Source organism: Mirounga leonina, unplaced genomic scaffold (assembly GCF_011800145.1).
Source record: "Mirounga leonina isolate KUSES-001 unplaced genomic scaffold, KU_Mleo_1.0 Mir_126, whole genome shotgun sequence".
NCBI lineage: Eukaryota > Metazoa > Chordata > Mammalia > Carnivora > Phocidae > Mirounga > Mirounga leonina.
Window position 1 is genome coordinate 29139157 of NW_023270314.1, and position 20058 is coordinate 29159214.

At 50.4% G+C, this 20058-nt stretch overlaps 1 protein-coding gene across 3 annotated transcripts in view; it reads right to left on the bottom strand.

Moving 5' to 3' along the window:
* Positions 1 to 20058, bottom strand: part of PFKM (phosphofructokinase, muscle) — a 43854-nt gene continuing 23796 nt past the window's right edge. For all 3 annotated transcript variants that reach the window (XM_035002777.1, XM_035002778.1, XM_035002779.1), the window contains 21 exons: positions 15490 to 15563; positions 14586 to 14663; positions 13022 to 13211; positions 12630 to 12795; positions 10091 to 10135; positions 9543 to 9651; positions 9335 to 9430; positions 9013 to 9105; positions 8286 to 8411; positions 7063 to 7127; positions 6508 to 6577; positions 5611 to 5760; positions 5109 to 5179; positions 4644 to 4731; positions 4412 to 4564; positions 3782 to 3946; positions 2688 to 2749; positions 2340 to 2451; positions 945 to 1044; positions 762 to 867; positions 1 to 537 (listed from right to left, as the gene is read on the bottom strand). In XM_035002777.1, the coding sequence (XP_034858668.1) occupies positions 393 to 537; positions 762 to 867; positions 945 to 1044; positions 2340 to 2451; positions 2688 to 2749; positions 3782 to 3946; positions 4412 to 4564; positions 4644 to 4731; positions 5109 to 5179; positions 5611 to 5760; positions 6508 to 6577; positions 7063 to 7127; positions 8286 to 8411; positions 9013 to 9105; positions 9335 to 9430; positions 9543 to 9651; positions 10091 to 10135; positions 12630 to 12795; positions 13022 to 13211; positions 14586 to 14663; positions 15490 to 15563 (2264 nt within the window). In that variant the 3' untranslated portion in view covers positions 1 to 392. The remainder of the gene's footprint in view (positions 538 to 761; positions 868 to 944; positions 1045 to 2339; positions 2452 to 2687; positions 2750 to 3781; positions 3947 to 4411; positions 4565 to 4643; positions 4732 to 5108; positions 5180 to 5610; positions 5761 to 6507; positions 6578 to 7062; positions 7128 to 8285; positions 8412 to 9012; positions 9106 to 9334; positions 9431 to 9542; positions 9652 to 10090; positions 10136 to 12629; positions 12796 to 13021; positions 13212 to 14585; positions 14664 to 15489; positions 15564 to 20058) is intronic.

Genomic DNA, 20058 nt, shown 5'->3' on the forward strand with positions numbered 1-20058 from the left:
CAGTGACCAGTTGGCATTTATTAGTGTAGCTATTGTTTGTCACTGCAGTAAAAGTAGTAGAGGAACCAAGACTTTGTTATCACAAAGAAATAAATACAGCTTATTTTTAGGAAAATTCTAACCGAGTAGCTGAAATCTAGCAGTAGCCCTAGAGGAGCCCAGTCTTCTTGTGTGACAGATGAAGCTGGGGTAGAAGTCATGATAAATTCTACCTAAAGGTGGCTTCTACTATTGCCCCAGCTCCCTGGCAGAGCTGGTCATGGCTACAGCTGCAGAATAAAAGGAAACCTAAAGAAAAATGCACTAAAACACTTGGGAATACATGGACTTGGATCTATCAGGGGGTGAGCTGACCATGATCAGACAATCCATGACCCTCACTCCAAAGAGGGTTAGATAGAAGTTTCTCCAGATCGCTTCCGACTGATGTGCTCCAGGTGGGCGTGCTCTGAGGTGTCCAAGTCAATCTCGTACTTGGCTAAGATTTTGAGGATGGGCCTCAGCTTCAGCCACCACTGTTCCTTGGGGATGCGGTGCCTACAGAGAAATGAGAGAGATGATGATTTCCCCTTTTAGCACCCCAGCTGACTTCTATCAAAAGCTGATGGAAAGAAGTTGAGTAGAAGAGGCTGGATTTTAGGGCAAGGGCTAAGATCTGAAATAGTTTCGACTACAGGCATTAGTCCTAAGATAAAAGGATTGAAGACAGCGAACAGGTTGGGAAGAGATCCTGAAACTACCAGGGAAGTAGATGTACTCACTCAAAATCCGTCTGGTCCTTCAGCTCAGTCACTGGTTGAAAGACCAGAGCCCTCTTACGCATCCCCAGAACACAGCCCGAGTCTGGCGTATTGGCAAAGATCCTCCCTGCAATAAAGGTCAGTAAGCTTCAATAATGGGGATCCAACCTCTATGGAGGGGGCTTGCCCTCTTACCCCACCTACCATTACGGTAACTCTCTTTGATTTTCCCGAACATCCAGTTCATAGCCTTGGCGCCCATCTTAGTGGCAAAATTCCTGTCAAATGGAGTTGGGCTCCCCCCCTGAAAAAAGAGTCTTAAAGTTACAGAGGGAAAGACTCTAATGAAGTGGCAGAGATATCCGAACATACAGAGAAAAAGGAAAGAAAAGGCCCAGGTTTACAGCCAGAAACAGAAATCCTAACTCTGAAAGGAAATCCTGACAGTGCTGCGAACCAGGGTGAGTTGGCGCGGCAGATTTGGCCACTTACTAGGTGTAAGAGTAACTAATCAGATAAGGGGGTAACTGGTCTCACAACTGCCTCTTCTAGCTCCACAGCTGCCAGACCCTGTCGTTTACTTCTAGTCTGGCTGGCCACTCAGTCACTTCCTGCCCCTCTTCAGCCTAGCAGCTTTTGTCAGGCGCCACCGTCAGGGACACCGAAGGGTTCCTTGCGAACCAATATGGATGGCCTTGGCAGCACCTCAGAATAATATGAATCATGTAGATTTTCTCTGAACTAAGAGAAAGTAGGTGGGAAGTGGGGAAGAGATCGTCATACTTTAACCAATTGTACCCCATTCCTGCAGGGACTAATAAGCTCCTTCAAGCTTGAGATATTGGGAATTCATACGTGGGTAGACAAAGGTCAAAGGTCCATACTTAAGCAGGATCAGCTGGAGACACTGGGAACAGGGAGGCCTAAGACCACTAGGCCTAAGATCATCTGTGAGCGAGGCCCACAGATGGTGGGGTGGGGATTGAGTGTGGGTGGTAGAAAGGAATTCGTTTCGCCCAGAGACCCCAGTTCACGGGGCTGGAGCCCAATACCCGCAAGGTGCCTGTACTCATTGCCTAGGTTCCTTAGGGAAGGCGGTATGGTGCGGTGGGAAGAGCCCTGGCTCTCGCCCGGGCTTGATGAGTGGCCCTGAAAAAATCATGTCTCCTCTCTGGGCCTCGTTTCCTTCATCTGGACTAGTGGTTCTCAGCTGGAGATGATTTTGCCTCCCCGGGGACGTTTGGCAATGTCTAAAGACATTTTTTTAGTTGTTACAACTCAGGAGGGAGGTGCTACTGGCCTCTCGTGGGTAGAGTCCGGGGATGTTGCTAAAGCATCCCAGCGTGCACAGGACAGCCACCTGCAACAGACTTATCCAGCCCCAAAGAGCAACGGTGCCAAGGCTGAGAAGCCCTGCCCTACATGAAGAGCATGGACCACATAATCTCTAAGGCCATTTCCAGAGTAAAGGTGTTTAGACCCTATGACAGTACAAGATTGCAGGCTCATGCTCTAGCAGACTGGAGGCCAGCAGAAGAGCCAGTGGCTACTGGGGGTATGGCCATCTGGTGACCGGTGCGGCGGGGGCGTCTTCCCTACCTGCTGCATGTGGCCAAGCACATTCTTCCTGCTGTCAAAGATGCCCTTCCCCTCCTCAGAGTACAGGTTGAAAATGAAGTCAGTGGTATAGTTCTCATTGCACTTCTCATTCCTGCCACGTAGAGACCAAAAGCCTGTGACTTTGGTTGTGCCCCCCACCCTTCCCTCCCAACCCTTTTCTGCTTTTGTAAGCTTTGTTCTTCCCTTTTCTATCTCCTCCCTCCCATGGCTCAGGTTCTCTCCCTTTGTATCCAGATTCCTTAGGGTGTCCCAAACAGATCCATTCTGTGGGCTACAGCCAGAGCCTAATTTTTCTCTTCACTTAGGAACAAGCCGTGGATGAGGTACCTTAACACCAAGCCCCTCTTCACAGTCGTTTTCATCTTTTGCACCAGATGTTCCACATTTGCCTGAAAACATGAGAGCAAATCCTAAGCCCAGCTGGGGGTGGATAAGGCTGGGCAGGTGCACAGCTCTCTTGTTCCCCACCAGGCCTCTCCTGGGGAGAGGGACATGGAAGAGAGTCGTTTACAATCCTGTGTCTCATCCCTGTAAGAAGTTCAGGGCAGACTGAAATTTAAACAAAGACTGCCAACGAGACAGGCAGAACTGGAAGAGGGCACGTCAGAGACAGCTGTGGCAACTGCCAGGTTTCGCCTTTCCCCCGCTCCCAATGTCCCTTTCCAGGGGTTTCTGGTTCCCTTCCCTCAGAGGGCTGACTCTTGCTCTCAGCGTCGGTCTTTAAATGGTTTGCTTGTGTGCGCAGCAGTGATTCACCTGGGAGGAACCGGTTCCTTCCTCTGGGCTTGGAGTTGGGGTAAAGGAGGAAGACTCCCACCTCCATTCCTGGCAGGGGCTGGCTGGGTTCTTGGATTGGGGAGGTCCCTCCGCCTGCTGCCCCTCCACTTTGTGGCCTTTCTTTCCTCCAGTGAACTGAGATCTTGGAAAGTTAGGATCATACGGTCCCTCTGGAACAGGAGTCCGAGCCTCTCCCCCCCCGTGACAGGGAATGGAACGAGAAGAGTCTGGTAACAAGGGAAGTCCGGAGGGGTGGCGTGATGCCACAGAAAGACGGACTTTCTCTGTTAGTTAAACCACCTACTCACTCACAAGTCTAGAAAAGGCTTTTAACCTCTCTAAATCTTTCTCGTCTGTAACATGGAGATAATCTCTCCCTTGCACGTCAGTTTTGAAGACAAAATGCAGAAACACTCGGGCAAGGGCTTAGCACTACGCCATCCTTCGAAGCGGATGCCCCCGAGAGCCAGTGCTGGGGGCGCGTGCGTGAGGTTACCCGGAGGTGCTCCTCGGGGCCCCCACACCCAGCAGCTGTCCTCGTCTTGAGCTCTCCCAGCTCAGGTTGCCGGGGGGGGGGGGCGGGGGCAGGGGGGACAGACGGGGGCAGGGCAGAGCTACGGCACAGGCCCGGGGTGGCCGTCTACCTGCAGGTCCCGAATGGTGAAGGGCTCCTCAAAAATGTAGGCGGCGTCAGCCCCGGCTGCCAGGCCCGCCATGGTGGCCAGGTAGCCGCAGTAGCCGCCCATGGTCTCGATGATGAACACCCGCCGCTTGGTGCCCGCGGCCGACTGCTTGATGCGGTCACAGGTCTGCAGGGACAGTGGGTCACAGCTAGAGACACGGGGCCCGGGGCTGCTTCTTGTCACTTCTCTGGCCCTCGCCACAACCCAACTCTGGAACGCTCTCGTCCCCAGGCCGGCCGGCCTTCAGGGACGGCAGGCACGATGGCCACCCAGGCTGTGGGACTCCTCTCCCCGGAAGGAAGCTGTCCGCATCCTTTCCGTTGCTCAGGGTGGGGAAATTAGACCACAGGCCCTCAGGAAGGAGAAGCCGTCTGGTATGCAGAGTACAGACGCCTTTCTGGTTGGACGCTCGCAGGTGAGAATGAGGCCCACACGTGGGGACCAATAAGGCCCACGCCTGCACTTCAATAAGCACTTCTCAGGCACTTCGCTTGGTTGGTACCAAGAAAGTAGCTCACTTTCTAGGAGCACATGCAGTCCAGGGACTATAGTCCCGGCAGAGGCCTGGGGGGGGGGGGGGGGCGCTCTCACCGTGCAGATGGTGTTGAGGGCTGTGTCAGCCCCCACACTGAAGTCCGAGCCGGGGACGTTGTTGGAGACGGTAGCGGGGATGACCACAAATGGGATGCACAGCTCATCAAACTGCTTCCTGCCCTCCATCAGTTCCAGGCCCCCAGTGTAAGCCTGAGAGGAGCCGCGAAGGCAGCAATGAGGGGAGAGGGAAAGGTGGGGGCCGGAGGGGAGGGGAGGGAAGGGCACTCACCTCAAAGCCCCCGATGATGACAAGGCCCTGAATGTTAAACTTAGTGATGTTGGCACTGATCTGCTCAAAGCTCTTCTTGGGGAGAGTCCTAGTTGAACGCGGTGGGGCAGGGGTGGGCGATGGGGCAGGGGTGGGCGATGGGGCAATGGAATTTGGAGAAGGGACAGCAAAATTGAGGGAGAGAAAAGCCAGAATTAGAAGGTGCTTATGTATAATTTTTTGGCTTGTGGCCCCTTCCCTAGGCCACCTCTCACCACTGTCCAAGTCCACCCTGGGGCTTTAAATTGCCAGAGCTGCTAAAAGATGTCTGGATGGGCATGCCTGCCCCCACTGAGGCAACTGTGAGCTTGGGGACCAAAGTTCCAGACCACAGCAGTGTAGATGCTGACCGAATGAACTGACGCCCATACTCAAGGGACATCTTTAGGGGTGACGAGGAGGAGGTGCTCCTATGATGCCCCTTACCTTTTCGTCCCAAGTTTGGAACCGCCTTGTCCAGTCCAGCCCCCCACATAGCTCCAGCCAGCTTCCTCGATCTGCAGGAAAAGGTCACATGCGTGTGCACTGTGGACTGACACCATTTCCTGAGTTCTGAGCCCACCCCAACACCCCCTGGTTGGCGGAGGAATGCCAGGCATCGGCTTTTCCCCATCTCAAAGAACTTCCTCCACCCTTATTGCTCATTCACAAATATTAAGCGCCCACTTATGCCAGGCGCCGCAGTGAGCTTTGGGAGAGAGAGAATTAAATAAGGTCTGTTGCCTACAAAGGGTTCGTCTCAGTGGCTCCTGCCTGTTCATACTGCCCTAAAACTAAGTATTTACTTCTGCTCACACCCTGGGAGGAAAGCAGGGTGGAGGACAACAGAAAGAAAGAGAACGGACAGGTCACCCCTGCTACACTTAGCCTCCCCATGCCTGCTCCTTGGCCCCAGATTATGTGCCCTCCGTCCTTTTAGTCCCCGTACCTGACCCTTGGCCAGGCCCTCAAAGCCGTCGTGTACAACCAGCACCCGGTTGCCTTGAATGAGGCCAATTCTCACGGTGGAGCGCACAGCAGCATTCATGCCTGCAGCCGGGGCCCCCACGTTCATCACGGCCACAGTGTGCGTGCTACCCTGGGGGGAAGGAAGCGGACAGGGAGCGGGGCAGACGTGGGCACCGAAACCCCCGCAGAGGGAAGGGGATAGGTCAGTCAGGGAAGCCCAACTCCAGGTCCCTGGTGGTCCTAGGAGCAGGACATGGGCCTCTGGACGACAGAGGAATGCCGGCGCAGCCTGCTCCTTCTACTATGGAAGCAAAACTCCACCACAGATCAATAAGCAAGGCCGCTGTCCCTGCTCCCAGACGTCATTCATTACGTAACGAATGAGACCTTCCAGAGCAGCATTTCCAAAGCATGATCCTTGGACCACCTGATCTTTATGCCATTAAACCTGCATATTCCTGGCCCCTGCCCGGATCTAAATCCTCTCTGTGGGAAGGATCCAGCAATCTGCATGTTTAGTAAGCAGCCCACGTAATGCTGATATACCCTGAATACTGAGACTCACCACTGAGACGGAGGGAGTGCCTTAAGTACACTCAGACGTGGTTATTCCCGGATTCACCCAGGGGAAATGATACATAAACCTACCTGGTCAGTCCTACACTGGATGTGGGTCTTGGGTTCGAGACACCCAGGGCACACTAAGAACAAGGGGCTGGTATCTGGGGTGGCTGAGAGAGTTCTTGGTAGGGCCAGGGACTCGGTAGCGAAGATGACAGGGGGGCAAGGAAGGTGGCCAGGCTGTAAGTTGTGTGGAGCGGAGGCAGCGCTTCATACGGGGAGACTGAGAGGAGAGGGTCAAGGGCAGGGAACTCACCGGTGCCTTCGAGACTGGGGGTCTGACATGAGCCAGAAGCTTGTATACCTCCCAGTTGTTCATGAAGCTCCTGTAAAAAGCAGAGAGCAGGGTGTCTCCAGACCACTCCCCACGCCAGCAGCCAAGGGGGCCTGGAGTTTTGCTCGCGGTGTGAAGTTCCACAGGGCAAACCTCGAAGGGTAACTGGGACATAGCAGGGGCTGACAGGGGGCCGCCGATCAGTCCAACTCTCCCTGAGTGCTCTTCTCCCAGGCCCTGCGCTCAGCAGGAGACGCTGCCCTTGGCCTAGAGAAATGGAAGCCCTAGCTGGAATCCACACACAGAAACACCAGGTGATGGAAGGCCAGTCCCAGGGACAGCGTCCCTGCGATGTACTGTTCCTCCTGGTCATCTCACAGCCCATTCTCCTGGGGAAGACACTGTCACAGACAATAAAAAGAGGAAGAGGCAGAAACTCCTATTTGGGGTCTGAAGCTATGTCCTTTTTTTTTTTTTCCTTTGCTTCATTCCGGTATCTGATTTCTGTAGCTAGTGAGCTTCTGATCATTCCCTCACCGGCCTCGCAGCTTCATGGCTTCGTCGAATTTCCTGTCGTTCATGGCCGTGGTCACATCCTTGGTCTGAGGGAGGAGCACAGCGAGAGTCAGGACGACGGGGCAGGGCTCTACGCAGCTGGATTTCTACCCCATGGGAAGATTCCGCCTGTCTCTGCGCTTACGACTGGATCCTGCCCACCAGGAGCCGCGCCTGTTCTAAGCTCCCCAAACTTTCACAGAAAGAAGTATCTTTGTGTTTCCTTAATTTGGGGAGTAATGAGCAGCAAAAGGAAGGAGCTGATTCAATGCTCTACTTACTAGAACACGGGCAGAGTGGAGGAGTGCTCACAGACAGAAGAGCATCCGCCTCCATCCCATACCCACGGCCGCAACCTCAAGGTAGCCTCTAAACTGAGGAAATGAAGAGGATCCCCCAGACAGCCCGGTCAGGAAGAAAGGCTAATCCTTGCCGGGTGTTTCCCAGCTACTGATTTCTTCTCCGTGAGCCAGTACTTTCGCTTTTGGGCTTTTGGAGACACAGTTCCAAGCAAGGCTGGAGCTTGTCTGTGCTGCGGGTTGCTGGGACTCCCCGAGTCTGAGAGAGAAGCAGGCCCACGCATGCGGCCCAGCCCCAAGAATTGGCCAGACCCCTTAGCTCCCAGCCGCAATGTCTGCTCCGTGGTAGCAGAGGAGTTATTCCTTCATGTAAGAGCCACCTTCCCCTGAGTACTCAACATTTTCCAGGTCCTGCATCAGGCCCTTTACAAAGCTTCCCGCCACTCCTTCTAACAGCCCTCAGGGTGAGCGTTAGAAACCTCATGTTGGTTCAGAGAAACACATTCAAGGTAGAAACCACAGAAACATATAACCTAGCCAGCCAGACCTTAATAATATCCCTGCTTTTAATAATGTTCAGAGAGATACTGCATTTCTCTTCCAACAAAGACGTGGTGAAATCAGTTGAGGTTGGATGTTGTGCGATACTGGGTCTCATCACTCGGTAGGATGTAGCATCTCTCACGTTCCTTGCGAACACTTACAGATGGGGACGCTGAGGCTCAGAGAGGAGACAGCTCCCATGCAAACCCTACTATGCTCCTTCCCCAGCTGACTCACTATACCATGCTGCCTTCCCATCTGCTCCTATTCCAGTGGCCCTGGAAGTGGGTCTCTTTCCCTCTAAGCTCCAGCTCCAAGACAGGCTTGGGACTGTTAGGAAGCGGAGCAGAGGTCAGTACTTACCACCTGGACACACTCCATGAGGGGCAGGCGCACAGCCTGGTTCCCAGAGAGGCTCACCACACAGGCTGGGGTGTCCGGGGTCCCCTCCAAAAGCGCCATCACAGCTTCCACACCCATCCTGCTGCCCTGCAGAAGCCCAGGGAGCAAAGAGTCTGGTTCAGGCCTCCCCATCTGGACTCAGCCTGGAGAGCTAGGGCACTCGAGGCCCCTCCAGATCACAGGGTTGAGCCACATATTTGAGGACTATAGCCAAGAACTTACTGGACTTTACCTCCCTACTCAGATTTCATCTAAGCTTGATGATTCCTCATCCTCTGGCCATTCTATTTGGTTCCAGAGAAATATGTCCACTGTAGTAATCAAGGACGTTACGGAGGCTTAATAATATTCCCTTCTTATTGATAAAATAAGGAAGAGTATGGCCTCTGTCTTCCAATGTAAGTAGGATAAGAGGGTTCAATCTGAGTGTCTGAAGTTAGATCTTAATAATGTTATTAATGCTCAAAGTGGAGATCTGAGAGCTCACCATTTGGGGAGCATAGAGTTCCCCATCAGTTTTTGCAACAGAAGAGAAGTGGTAAGTGTACGGGAATGGGTCAAGGGCCAGTGCCGTCCAGAGGCTGGAGGCGGGCGACATGGTCAGTGGGGTGCGCCCCTGTCATGGTGAAGCGCAGCTCTGTGGACTATGGGTTCTAAGACGCTAGGGCCCCGGGACCCCACGACTCACCAGGATTCGGTCAAAGGCTGACGGTGTCCCACCCCGCTGCACATGCCCCAAGACAGTGACCCGAGTGTCATATCCCAGACGCTTTACCACCAGCTGAAGAGACCAAAAGAGGGACAGAGAGAGGGATACAGAGTCAAAGACTGAAAACAAGCAGAGACTGAGATAAACCCCGATGGCTTAGCCTCTTATCTTGTCACGATGCCTTGGACACCTGGGGGCAGGAAACTTGGGGAGAGATGTGCAGAAGGGCTAAGGGGAGACTCAGAAATGACTAGGGAAGGGGGATGGTGTCCAAGGCCTCTCTGGCTTCATTCCTACTAACGTTCTTGATGTCCTCGGAGGTGATTGGTTTCCCATTCCTGTCGATCGCACCCTCGGCCACAATGATGATGTTGAGACGAGAACCACGGGTCCTTGTCTGGTCGAGAGCAAAGAGAAGAGCGGTCAGTGGAGGGAAACTGGTGGACGGGAAGGGCAGCATCAGTGGAACAGGCGAGGGTTTTTTTAAGGGCAAAATAAAGTGCCAGTACCTCGCTGAGCCGGCGACAAAGATGTTCCTCCCAGTCATCATCTGGTGGACATTCAGGAATAAAAACCCAGTCAGCCCCACAGGAGAGGGAAGTGACAAGGGCCAGGTATCTGAGATGAGAGGCAGAAGCACCGCGCTAGGAGCCACACTCCACCAACAGCCTCACCCGTACCCAGCGGGACTGCCTGTCCCCATAGTCGGTGGGAGGTCTGAGGATCGGTGGTTTCCTTCTTAGGGGAGGGTAAGAGCACTGCTGAGACAGCTTCTCAGTGGGATCCTGTCCCTGAAGAGCACCTTCTAGTCACGCTCCCCTACCACCGTGGCTTCTAATCTCAGAGCACTGTGTGTCCCTTCCCACTGGAGTGTGACACACCTGCACGTGTCGGTAGGTGGGGGGGGAGGGGCGCTGGAAGCAGGGGAAGGGGCCACAGCCAGAGGAGCACGTACACCTCCAGATCTGCTACCCCTGGGGGACCTCTTTGGACTCTCCGGGGAAGAGAAGGCTACTGCTGGCACCAGAGAATCAATGAGTCAAGCTGGGGATCTTACCCACAGTGCCGGCCCATCACTTCTAACACAAACGTCCTCTGGTGGCTGCGAGAGAGAGACAGAGGGCTTACAGTCCTAGTGTCCCTCTGGCCAGGATCAAGCCGCCACCCACATCCAGGCCATGAAACCTCCCTGGGAGATGCATTTATGCTGTTAGGCCTTCCAGCAGGCTTCCTGCGAGACCAGGAAGACCCCAGGGAAACAGGTCAGCCACAGGGCGGCTAAAACACAGCAGTAAAATGTGTCAGTCCTGCGGCTCTGTTCCAGGGAGCGAGGGGGCCCAGGAAGGGAAGGAGAGAGAGGGAAGGGAAGTGAAGAAGTAAGGACTCGACTGGCCTGGAATCCCCCAGGATTACCCTGACCAACTGCCACCTGCTGTCCTCCCATTCTCACACACTGAGCAGGGGCGGCGGCGGCCTCCATGATCGCGCTGACTCGGCTGAAAGGGGAGCTGAGGTATGGGGCTCCCTGGATTTGTCTCAGGTTGGACACTAATCACTTGGGAGACCCCAGGGGTACTCAAGCCCTCAGAGCTACAGCGTGGACAGTGGGCGAGACAATGACAGAGGCAAACCTACAGCATCTAGACAGCAGTGCAATTTCAGGGCTCTAGGGATAACTCTTCGTTAAAAACAGTGTTCCATGTCTTCCTCAGTTTCTTTCATGAGTATTTTATAGTTTTCTGAGTACAGATTCTTTGCCTCTTTGGTTAGGTTTATTCCTAGGTATCTTATGGTTTTGGGTGCAACTGTAAATGGGATCGACTCCTTAATTTCTCTTTCTTCTGTCTTGTTGTTGGTGTATAGGAATGCCACTGACTTCTGTGCATTGATTTTATATCCTGCCACTGGACTGAATTCCTGTATGAATTCTAGCAGTTTTGGGGTGGAGTCTTTTGGGTTTTCCACATAAAGTATCATGTCATCTGCAAAGAGTGAGAGTTTGACATCTTCTTTGCCGATTCGGATGCCTTTTCTTTCTTTTTGTTGTCTGATTGCTGTGGCTAGGACTTCTAGTACTATCTTGAATAGCAGTGGTGATAGTGGACATCCCTGCTGTGTTCCTGACCTTAGGGGGAAAGCTCTCAGTTTTTCCCCATTGAGAATGATATTTGCTGTGGGTTTTTCATAGATGGCTTTTATGATATTGAGGAATGTTCCCTCTACCCCTACACTCTGAAGAGTTTTAATCAAGAAAGGATGCTGTACTTTGTCAAATGCTTTTTCTGCACCTATTGAGAGGATCATATGGTTCTTGTTCCTTCTTTTATTAATGTATCACATTGATTGATTTGCGGATGTTGAACCAACCTTGCAGCCCAGGAATAAATCCCACTTGGTCGTGGTGAATAATCCTTTTAATGTACTATTGCATCCTATTGGCTAGTATTTTGGTGAGAATTTTTGCATCCATGTTCATCAGGGATATTGGTCTATAATTCTCCTTTTTGATGGGGTCTGAGCCAAGATGTCCATCAACAGATGAATGGATAAAGAAGATGTGGTATATATATATATATATATATATATATATATATATATATTCCATTATATATATATATTCCATTGTATGGAATATTATGGAATATTATGGAATGGAATATTATGCAGCCATCAAAAAAAAAAAAAGAAATCTTCTTTAAAAAAGGGGGGGGGGGCACCTGAGTGGCTCAGTCGGTTAAGCAGCTGCCTTCAGCACGGGTCATGGTCCCAGGGTCCTGGGATCAAGCCCCATGTCGGGCTCCCTGCATGGCGGGAAGCCTGCTTCTCCCTCTCCCACTCCCCCTGCTTGTGTTCCCTCTCTCGCTGTCTCTCTCTATCAAATAAATAAATAAAATCTTAAAAAAAAACAAAAAATGAAATCTTGCCATTTGCAATGACATGGATGCAACTAGAGGGTATTATGCTGAGCAAAATAAGTCAATCAGAGAAAGACATGTATCATATGACCTCACTGATACAAGGAATTCTTAATCTCAGGAAACAAACTGAGGGTTGCTGGAGTGGTGGGGGGTGGGAGGGATGGGGTGGCTGGGTGATAGACATTGGGGAGGGTATGTGCTATGGTGAGGACTGTGAATTGTGTAAGACTGATGAATCACAGACCTGTACCTCTGAAACAAATAATACATTATATGTTAAAAAAAAAAAAGATAGCAGGAGGGGAAGAATGAACGGGGGGAAATAGGAGGGGGAGATGAACCATGAGAGACTATGGACTCTGAGAAACAAACTGAGGGCTCTGGAGGGGAGGGGAGTGGGGGGATGGGTTGCCCTGGTGATGGGTATTAAAGAGGGCAGGTACTGCATGGAGCACTGGGTGTTATGCACAAACAATGAATCATGGAACACTACATCAAAAACTAATGATGTAATGTATGGTGATTAACCTAACATAAAAAAAAAAACAAAAAAAAACAACAGTGTTCCGGTCCCCAGCAAACTGGTCGTTCGAGTCTACAGCTCCCACGTGTCCCTCTTCTCTAGACGCCAGCCCTCTAGCCACTCCCGGCAGCCCCCCTCCTACGCCGGCCCCTTACCTCTGAGCAGTAGTGGTGATGGCGTCCACGATCTCTATGATCCGGTGCAGGGCAGAATCGGTGCCGATGGTCATATCGGTGCCACAGAAGTCATTGTCAATGGAGCCCACCAAGCCCACGATGTTCAGGTAGCTGGACTTGGTAGCCTCCTCCGCTGTGATCTTACCTGACGAAGAGAAGCAAACCAGGAGCCACCGGGTGAGGTGCCCGGCACGCCGCAAGAGCAGGTAACTGGGGAGAGAGGGGCCTGCAGCCAAGGGGAACCATAAAGCGATGGCAGAACAAGGAGGGCAGAGGCTGCCCGTTTGTGTCTGGGTAACGATTCCCTCCGACGGGAGGAGAGGGCTGTGTGTGCACGCGCACAAACCATACTCGTGACAACAACGTCTCACCCGCTTTCTGGAGGTCATTCAGTAAGTCACTCCACTCGGAACGGAAGGTGTCAGCCCCAGTGAGGCTGCCATCACCCCCAATGACACACAGATTGGTAATCCCATGCTTCACCAGGTTGTGGGCAGCGCGCAGTCGCCCCTCTCGGTCCCGGAAGTCCTTGCACCGGGCACTTCCAATGACTGTGCCTCCCTGTGGGGAAGAGGTACAAGTCAGCTCCCCAGAGGACACAGCCAAATTTGGGCACAACATGCTAAGATTCCCCCCATTCCAGCACTGATGGGCTGTCATAACCACGTGCCTTTCCAGGAAGTGCCCCGACATCCTTAAGAGTCATTTGTCCTTTCTAAAGCAGAGAGAAATGATGCTGGCTGAGCTATCACAGGGTCATTCCTTATATTCTGCTACACCTCTTGGAAGTCTAAGATCAACCCATTCCATTGAAGGCTTTGTCATCAAAGTGATTATCCTCAAGGAGAGCAAAGGAATACACCCATGCTGCTGGCTTTCGGACTCATCTCTTTCACACGTTCTTAGACGTGTAGGAAATAGCACTGGCTTCGGTCCTGGAAATTCTCCCTAGCGACCTGACTTTATCAGACTGCGTCCAAACTATTCCTAGGAGTTCATCCCAGTGTGCTTGGTAGTACTTTTTCCCTCTTGAACTCACTGATTTCTAACTGTAACCAGGCACTGCCGATTTCCTCTTTGCTCTTCAGGCTAGGGTGCTAGTAGAAGGAGACACAATACCCACCCACATATTCACAAGGGAAAATAGCTCTGAGTATCCCCAGGGGCTCATAGATACCCCGAGAGAGTAAGTATACTTAGGGCTTTCACAAATCATATAAACTCCTGGCATCCATGCCTTTGGGAGTATTGAGGGAGAATTCTGGCTCATTCTCAGACCACTGAACAGCAGGCACCATCGCCTATAAAGAACCTGCACGAAGCTGCACACTAAATTTCTGCCCATGGATTTTTAGAGGCTCGAGGTAAAGAATGGGAATACAAATGTAATTTGTAGATTTTTCAGTAAATCAGAAAATAGGTATTTGACTTAGAGAAAGTATAGTATAAAGGGTTGTGGATACAGTCAGCATAATTTTAGGGTGTTTTTGGAAACTCGGAAACACTGTATTGGTTCCTTCCTCCCTTAAACACTCTGGTTTCAGGTGACCTGATCACCATCACATGAGGACTGGCGGATTTCGGCTCTACTTCCTGGCCCTGGCTCCAGTCCTCTGGTAAGGTCATTTTCATGGCCAGACCTTCCCCGTGACCCCAGAGCAGATCCTGCCAATGCACCGGCTCCTCAAGTCTTGCCTGCGACCTTTCTATAAAGAGCAAACTGTCCTGTGACCGCGTTCCCATCCCCAAGCCACCCTAGGAAAACAGGGTGATGTTTTCGAACTCAAAGAGTAAAGGGCAATCGTGGCATCTCTCTTGTCATAGAACCCTTCACATCCAGCCACATGGGGGGGACTTGGACAACCGTGAGGCCAAACCACAGTGGGGTGCAAAAAGGACAGGACAAACATGGGACAGGAGTCCTCGGGAACATACCAACTGCAGCATCATCGAAACGCTCTCCCAGGTGGCCTCCCTGATTTGATCTCCGCCATCCACCAGGCCTTGGTAACCCTGCGGGGCACATTACACCCATTCAGCCTCTGCTTGGCCAGTTCTCCCTAAACCCCCACGATTAAGACAGGATCCCTGGGAAGAAGTTCTCTGAGAATCAAGTCACCTTCTCCCATTACTGATTCCTGGATGCCCATGACACAGTCATAATTAACACAGTCCAAGGAAGAAGATGTCAACTTTTCAATACCCTCTTCTAGTTTCTCACAATCTCAAAAGGGCAGGATGTCCTTCCTGATATTTCATCCTAATTCCTCTTCCTTCTGGCTCATCCCAAGTCCTCCAATCTGCTTCCCAGGGAACTAGATAACAGATGGCTTTGATAACAGTAGAGGGAAAAGAGAAAGGTGTTGGAGGGAAGGCGGGAGAGAAGTGGGACTTGAAAAGATAGAACTGGGGAGAAGGCAGATAAACCTTACAGAGAGAAGAGTGGACAAAGAATGAGAGGGAAGGGAGAGAAGGGAAGAGGAGTTAGAGCCTCAGGAGGTTCAGGAAACTACAGAAATCTGATGAGACTCTTTCCTCCAAAGGCTCTATCTCTGGATATACTACATTTTCTGCAAAATTCTCATTTCAGCTTTTCTCTTTATCTTGGTGGAGGTAAGGGGGAGAGAAAGTTACTTCTTCCTTTAAATTGGGCACCGTGAGGACCGAGTCTGCAGACCCCTAGATCCTGCCATCATTATCGGAGACAGAAGTGGCGGGGACACTCATGGAGACTGGGAGCCCAGACAAAGCATGTAACTGGGAGGTGAGGAAAGAAGAAGTGGGGAGGGAGGAGCAGAAAACAGAGAAAGAACGACAGAGAACGAAGTAGAGAACCAACCTCATGGACAAAGAAGACACGGGCACCAGTAAAGATACCAACTCGAACCACAGCCCTGACAGCAGCATTCATACCTGCAAGGAGGGAGGAAAGATGACAGGGAGAGGTTAGTCCTCAGAAAAGCAGCCTGGATGACAAGACACGACTCAGTCCTTTTCTTAGGCTTTTCTCTGAATCTGGAATACTCCTCTCCTCCAAGTCTTCTGGCCTCCCACTAACACTGAATTACCACGTTCAGTGTTTATGTAGCTCCAGATACCCCCGATTCCTCTGCTTCCCCCCCAAAATCCCATCTTTCCTAAGACCTTTCCTTGCCAGGGCAATCTGGGGAATCATAATCTTGAATGCTTACTGTAGTGTTAGACACTGCTAAATGCTTGTCTAACCTCATCTCATTTAATCCTAGCCACAAGCCTGAAGCTGCCTCCATTTTACAGATTTGGAAACTGAGGTTCAAAGAGGTCACGGTCACAGAGCCAGTCTCCCCACTGGGAGAAATAATTAGGACTAAAACTAATTAGGACTAAAACAGAGAGGAGAGCCTTTCCCCTTTCTCCCACTGAAGTATCATTCCTTTCCTGTAGCTACTCAGTGACGAGAACCATCTCTCCCACGAGTACTGTGGAGGAACCACCCTGAACAACACACAACACATGGTGGAAGCTATAAAGGCCCCCATATTAGAACCAATGTTACTGATAACTGCAAAGTAAGCAGAGCTTCCCTGGTGAGAGATGGAAGACATTCCTGGGTCTTGATCCCGGTAACCCCCTCCTGCCTTGTAATGGGAGGAGGGGCTCACAGTGATGCTCAAGGACACTCAGAGCCAAGATAGATCAATTTCTTGTGAACCATTTTAACTATCTTCCCTCAGATATGCCAGTCCATTTTTTTTGTTTGTTTCAATCTAAAATGTATTCCTATGGTCCTCAATCCTGCCTAGAGAAATATCATATATCAGTGAGCACTAGAGAAACCAGTAATTAGAAAAATCTGCAGCAGCAGACTAAAATCCATCATGAACTACTACCTGGAATGGAACAGAATCAAAAAGACCAGAATGTCTGTTTTTTGGGGGGAGGTGGGAGTGGGGTTGGTAATAGACGGCTATGCACGCCAAGTCAAATCAAAGGTCCATTCACTCATTAAGCAAATATTTACTGAATACCTACCATGCTCCAGGCACTATATAGGCACTGGGGAAACAGCAGTGAATGATATAGTCTAGGGATACGAAGATAAAGGACTTGGTAATGGTTCTCAAGACTTGCGAAGAATATAATATGGTTACAACATGGATCCATATGAAGGAGGTACATACAAAGCACAGTGGGAACAAGGAGAAGGAGCATCTCAGCTTCCAGGAGGAAGTCAGGACAGGTTATACAGAAATGATAGCATTTGACCTGAAACCTAAAGGACAATATCCTTATAAATCTTTTTTGTAAGGTGGACACTTTAGGTGAGAGTGTTCTAGGCAGGAGAGGAGCACAAATGAAGGCAAGAGTCAAGAAACAACCTTAGATGGGCACCTGGGTGGCTCAGTCGGTTAAGCGTCTGCCTTCGGCTCAAGTCATGATCCTGGGGTACTGGGATCAAGTCCCATATCGGGCTCCCTGCTCCATGGGGAGCCTGCTTCTCTGTCTCCCTCTGCCCCTCCCCTGGCTCGTGCTCTCTTGCTCACTCTCTCTCTCAAATAAATAAAATCTTTAAAAAATCCAGTACTATGAAGAATAAACTGTAAGACAGGAAGACAGAAGCAGTGAAAGATGAAGCCACACAGGTAGGCAGGCAGCCGCATGCCATGTGAGGAACCGTGGCTCTTATTCTGTAGGCCAAGGTTTGACTGGGATCCATGGGTGGTGGTTTCAGGAAATCCATGAACCCCATGAAACTGCATGAAGAGTTTTCTGGGCATGGGAATTTCCTTTGGGAGAAGGTCCACAGCTTTCATTTGATACTTAAAGGGGTCTGTGACCTAGGAAAAAAAGTTGCAAATGATGGAGAATCTTCGAAGAATTTTGAGAGTGGAGAGACACGATGCTCTGTGCAGATCAGAAAGATCACCATGGCAGCAACACAGAGGAAGCTGGGATAAGATGGCTATCTGGCAGCCTAGGCAAAAATGATGAGGGCCTGGACTGGGAGAGTGGCATTTGGGACAAAACAGAGACACTGGACAAGGAGACACCTAGGAAGCAGAAGCACAGCTATGTGGTTAGATTTCAACGTGTTGGAGAGGACGATGGAAAAGCCCCAGGAATGACTCAGGTGCAGGGTACAACAGTGGTGCGATTAACTGAGCGGAGGAGGCGGGTTTTGAGTCAGGCAGGTGGGGGTGCCGATGACACATTCCTATTGGGAGACGTTGAGCTTGAAGTTCTTGCAGGACATCCATGTGGGCTTGGAAGAGGCTGTCTCAAGAGAATACGCAGAATCTGAATGGGAAAGGCAAGGAATGGAATGCAGAGGAAAACTAATACTGAAGGAACGGGTAGGGGAAAACGGGATCCAGGAGGGAGACTAAGGAGGAGCAGCAAGAAAGACAGAAGGAAAACCAGGTCCTAGTGATGTCTTGGAAGGCAAAGGGGGCAGTTTCAAGAAGCGGAAACAGTGCTGAATGCTTCCGATAATTGATCTCCGATAAGAACTGAAAGGCTGGGCTTGCCTACAAGGGTCCCTGGTGAGCTAATGTCAAAGCTCACTTCCACCACCACTGAGGCAAAGCCACATAAGTCCAGAAGTCTAGACTACTGAAGGGATCAAAACAGAAAAATCTGCGATGGGAAGGGGCTTCTCAGAAGCTTTAGGAAAAGCCTTTGTGTATGAAAAGAACAAAGAGTCAACGCAAAGTCATCAGTGATTTAGGAAAGAGGTATAAAGTCAGTAAGATCAGAACAGAAATGAAACTACTGTTTATTTATTTTCTAGACTTTGAAAAGGCCTGTGGGATTCTCTATGGGATACCTGGAGTTCTGGAGTATGAATTTGTAATCTTAAGAAATAACGAAAAAACATTCTTCTGAAATTTATAGGTTGGAATGCTGTTTCCCACTCCCAAACTGAGTAAGTGTAGGGGAGAAAAGATTTAAGAAAAACAAATGACTTAAAAGGTTTTAAGTGTATAGTAAACAATAGATGGCGGGTAGGAAATATCCAAATCCATGGGGCAGAAAAAAAAATCCCACAAGAAAAGAAGATTCTTTCTCTTCTCTCCTCCCTTTACCTTCTTACCTCAATCCTATCAACCTCCAGAGGCCATCCTTCCTGCCTCTAAGTTGGACAGCTGTTTCCCTAGGAACCAAGTTTCAGGGTTCCCTTCATCGTCCCCTATACCTGCGTCTCAAACCCCCAGTTCCCTAGAAATCACAGACTGGGATGTATACGTAACTTTTATTAGGGAGTCCCAGTAATTCTTTGGGCTCTCCTACTTAACATTACTGGCCTATTCTGGCCCCAGACCAGTCCTGGCCAGGATCTCCTTGGCTGTTCCACGTTGCCCTAAATAACCCTGTGTTTGCAGCTGTCTGACCTATTAGAAGCAAGACGAAGGATAAGATTACAGGCACTACCCAGGGGGTATTCTGGGTACAGCCAGGAGAGGGGCTCTGGAGAACATCAGAGGCACGTACTTTGGAGTTTCTAATTACAGCCTGCAGGGAAGAGGCTTTGGGGAGAACTATGGGTGATGGGTCTCTTAGACATGAGACAAAAAAGACTAATAAATGAGTTGGTCACTACCTTTTTGAAAGCAGATGTTAAAAAGTTTCTTTCTACCTTAACTGAACTTTGAATAGGAAAAAAATATCCTTTAATTCCAACATAAGAAATAAATGTTAGATCTGAATTACACTTCTGAATATGTAATTAAAATTATGAGTCCTAGAACAGCAATCCAGAGAGGTCATCGAATCCCTGTTCGTGTAAACCTTTAAAACCTTTACAAACAGGATAAACAGGCATTTGGAGTGGACCGCCCATCTGAACACAGAGGGCTAGAGCAGACGGCTGAGATCCTTTCCAGCAAACAAGCCAATGTCATAAGGCCAAATATGGTATGACTGAGCAGAGCTGGGGCCATTCCTGGGCTGAAGTGGGAATTAGGATTCGTATCTACTCAGCCCAGCTTCTGAGCTCAGGCTGTCTGCTTTCTGGCCTCTTTCTATTTTAAGAAGTTATGAGCTTTGCTGAACTCAGGGGATGACAGAACTGTGGCCTCTCTGGATTTTACACAGCCCGACCTCACTCTCCCACATGGCCCACAGCCTCTGGGGAAAAATCATTTCTGTGTCCTCCTCTCCCTGGGAAAACTAAAGATCATTAAACCTATCTCTGGGCGGGCCACTGTTGTATTTGAGCTGCTCCCTCAGCTGGGACCTCTCGGCTCTACTTTGAGTTTTCTGCTCTGCTTCTCTGCCTCTCTTACTTTCATCCTGTACCAACTACTCCCATGCACCTGTGATGTTACGTGCCCTTGCAGTGGGATATTTCCCTCGGGACACTGCCTGTCACAGGATCCCACAGGCCTCGGTCTAGCTGGCCCTCCAGAAATCAGCTTATGCTAGCCCC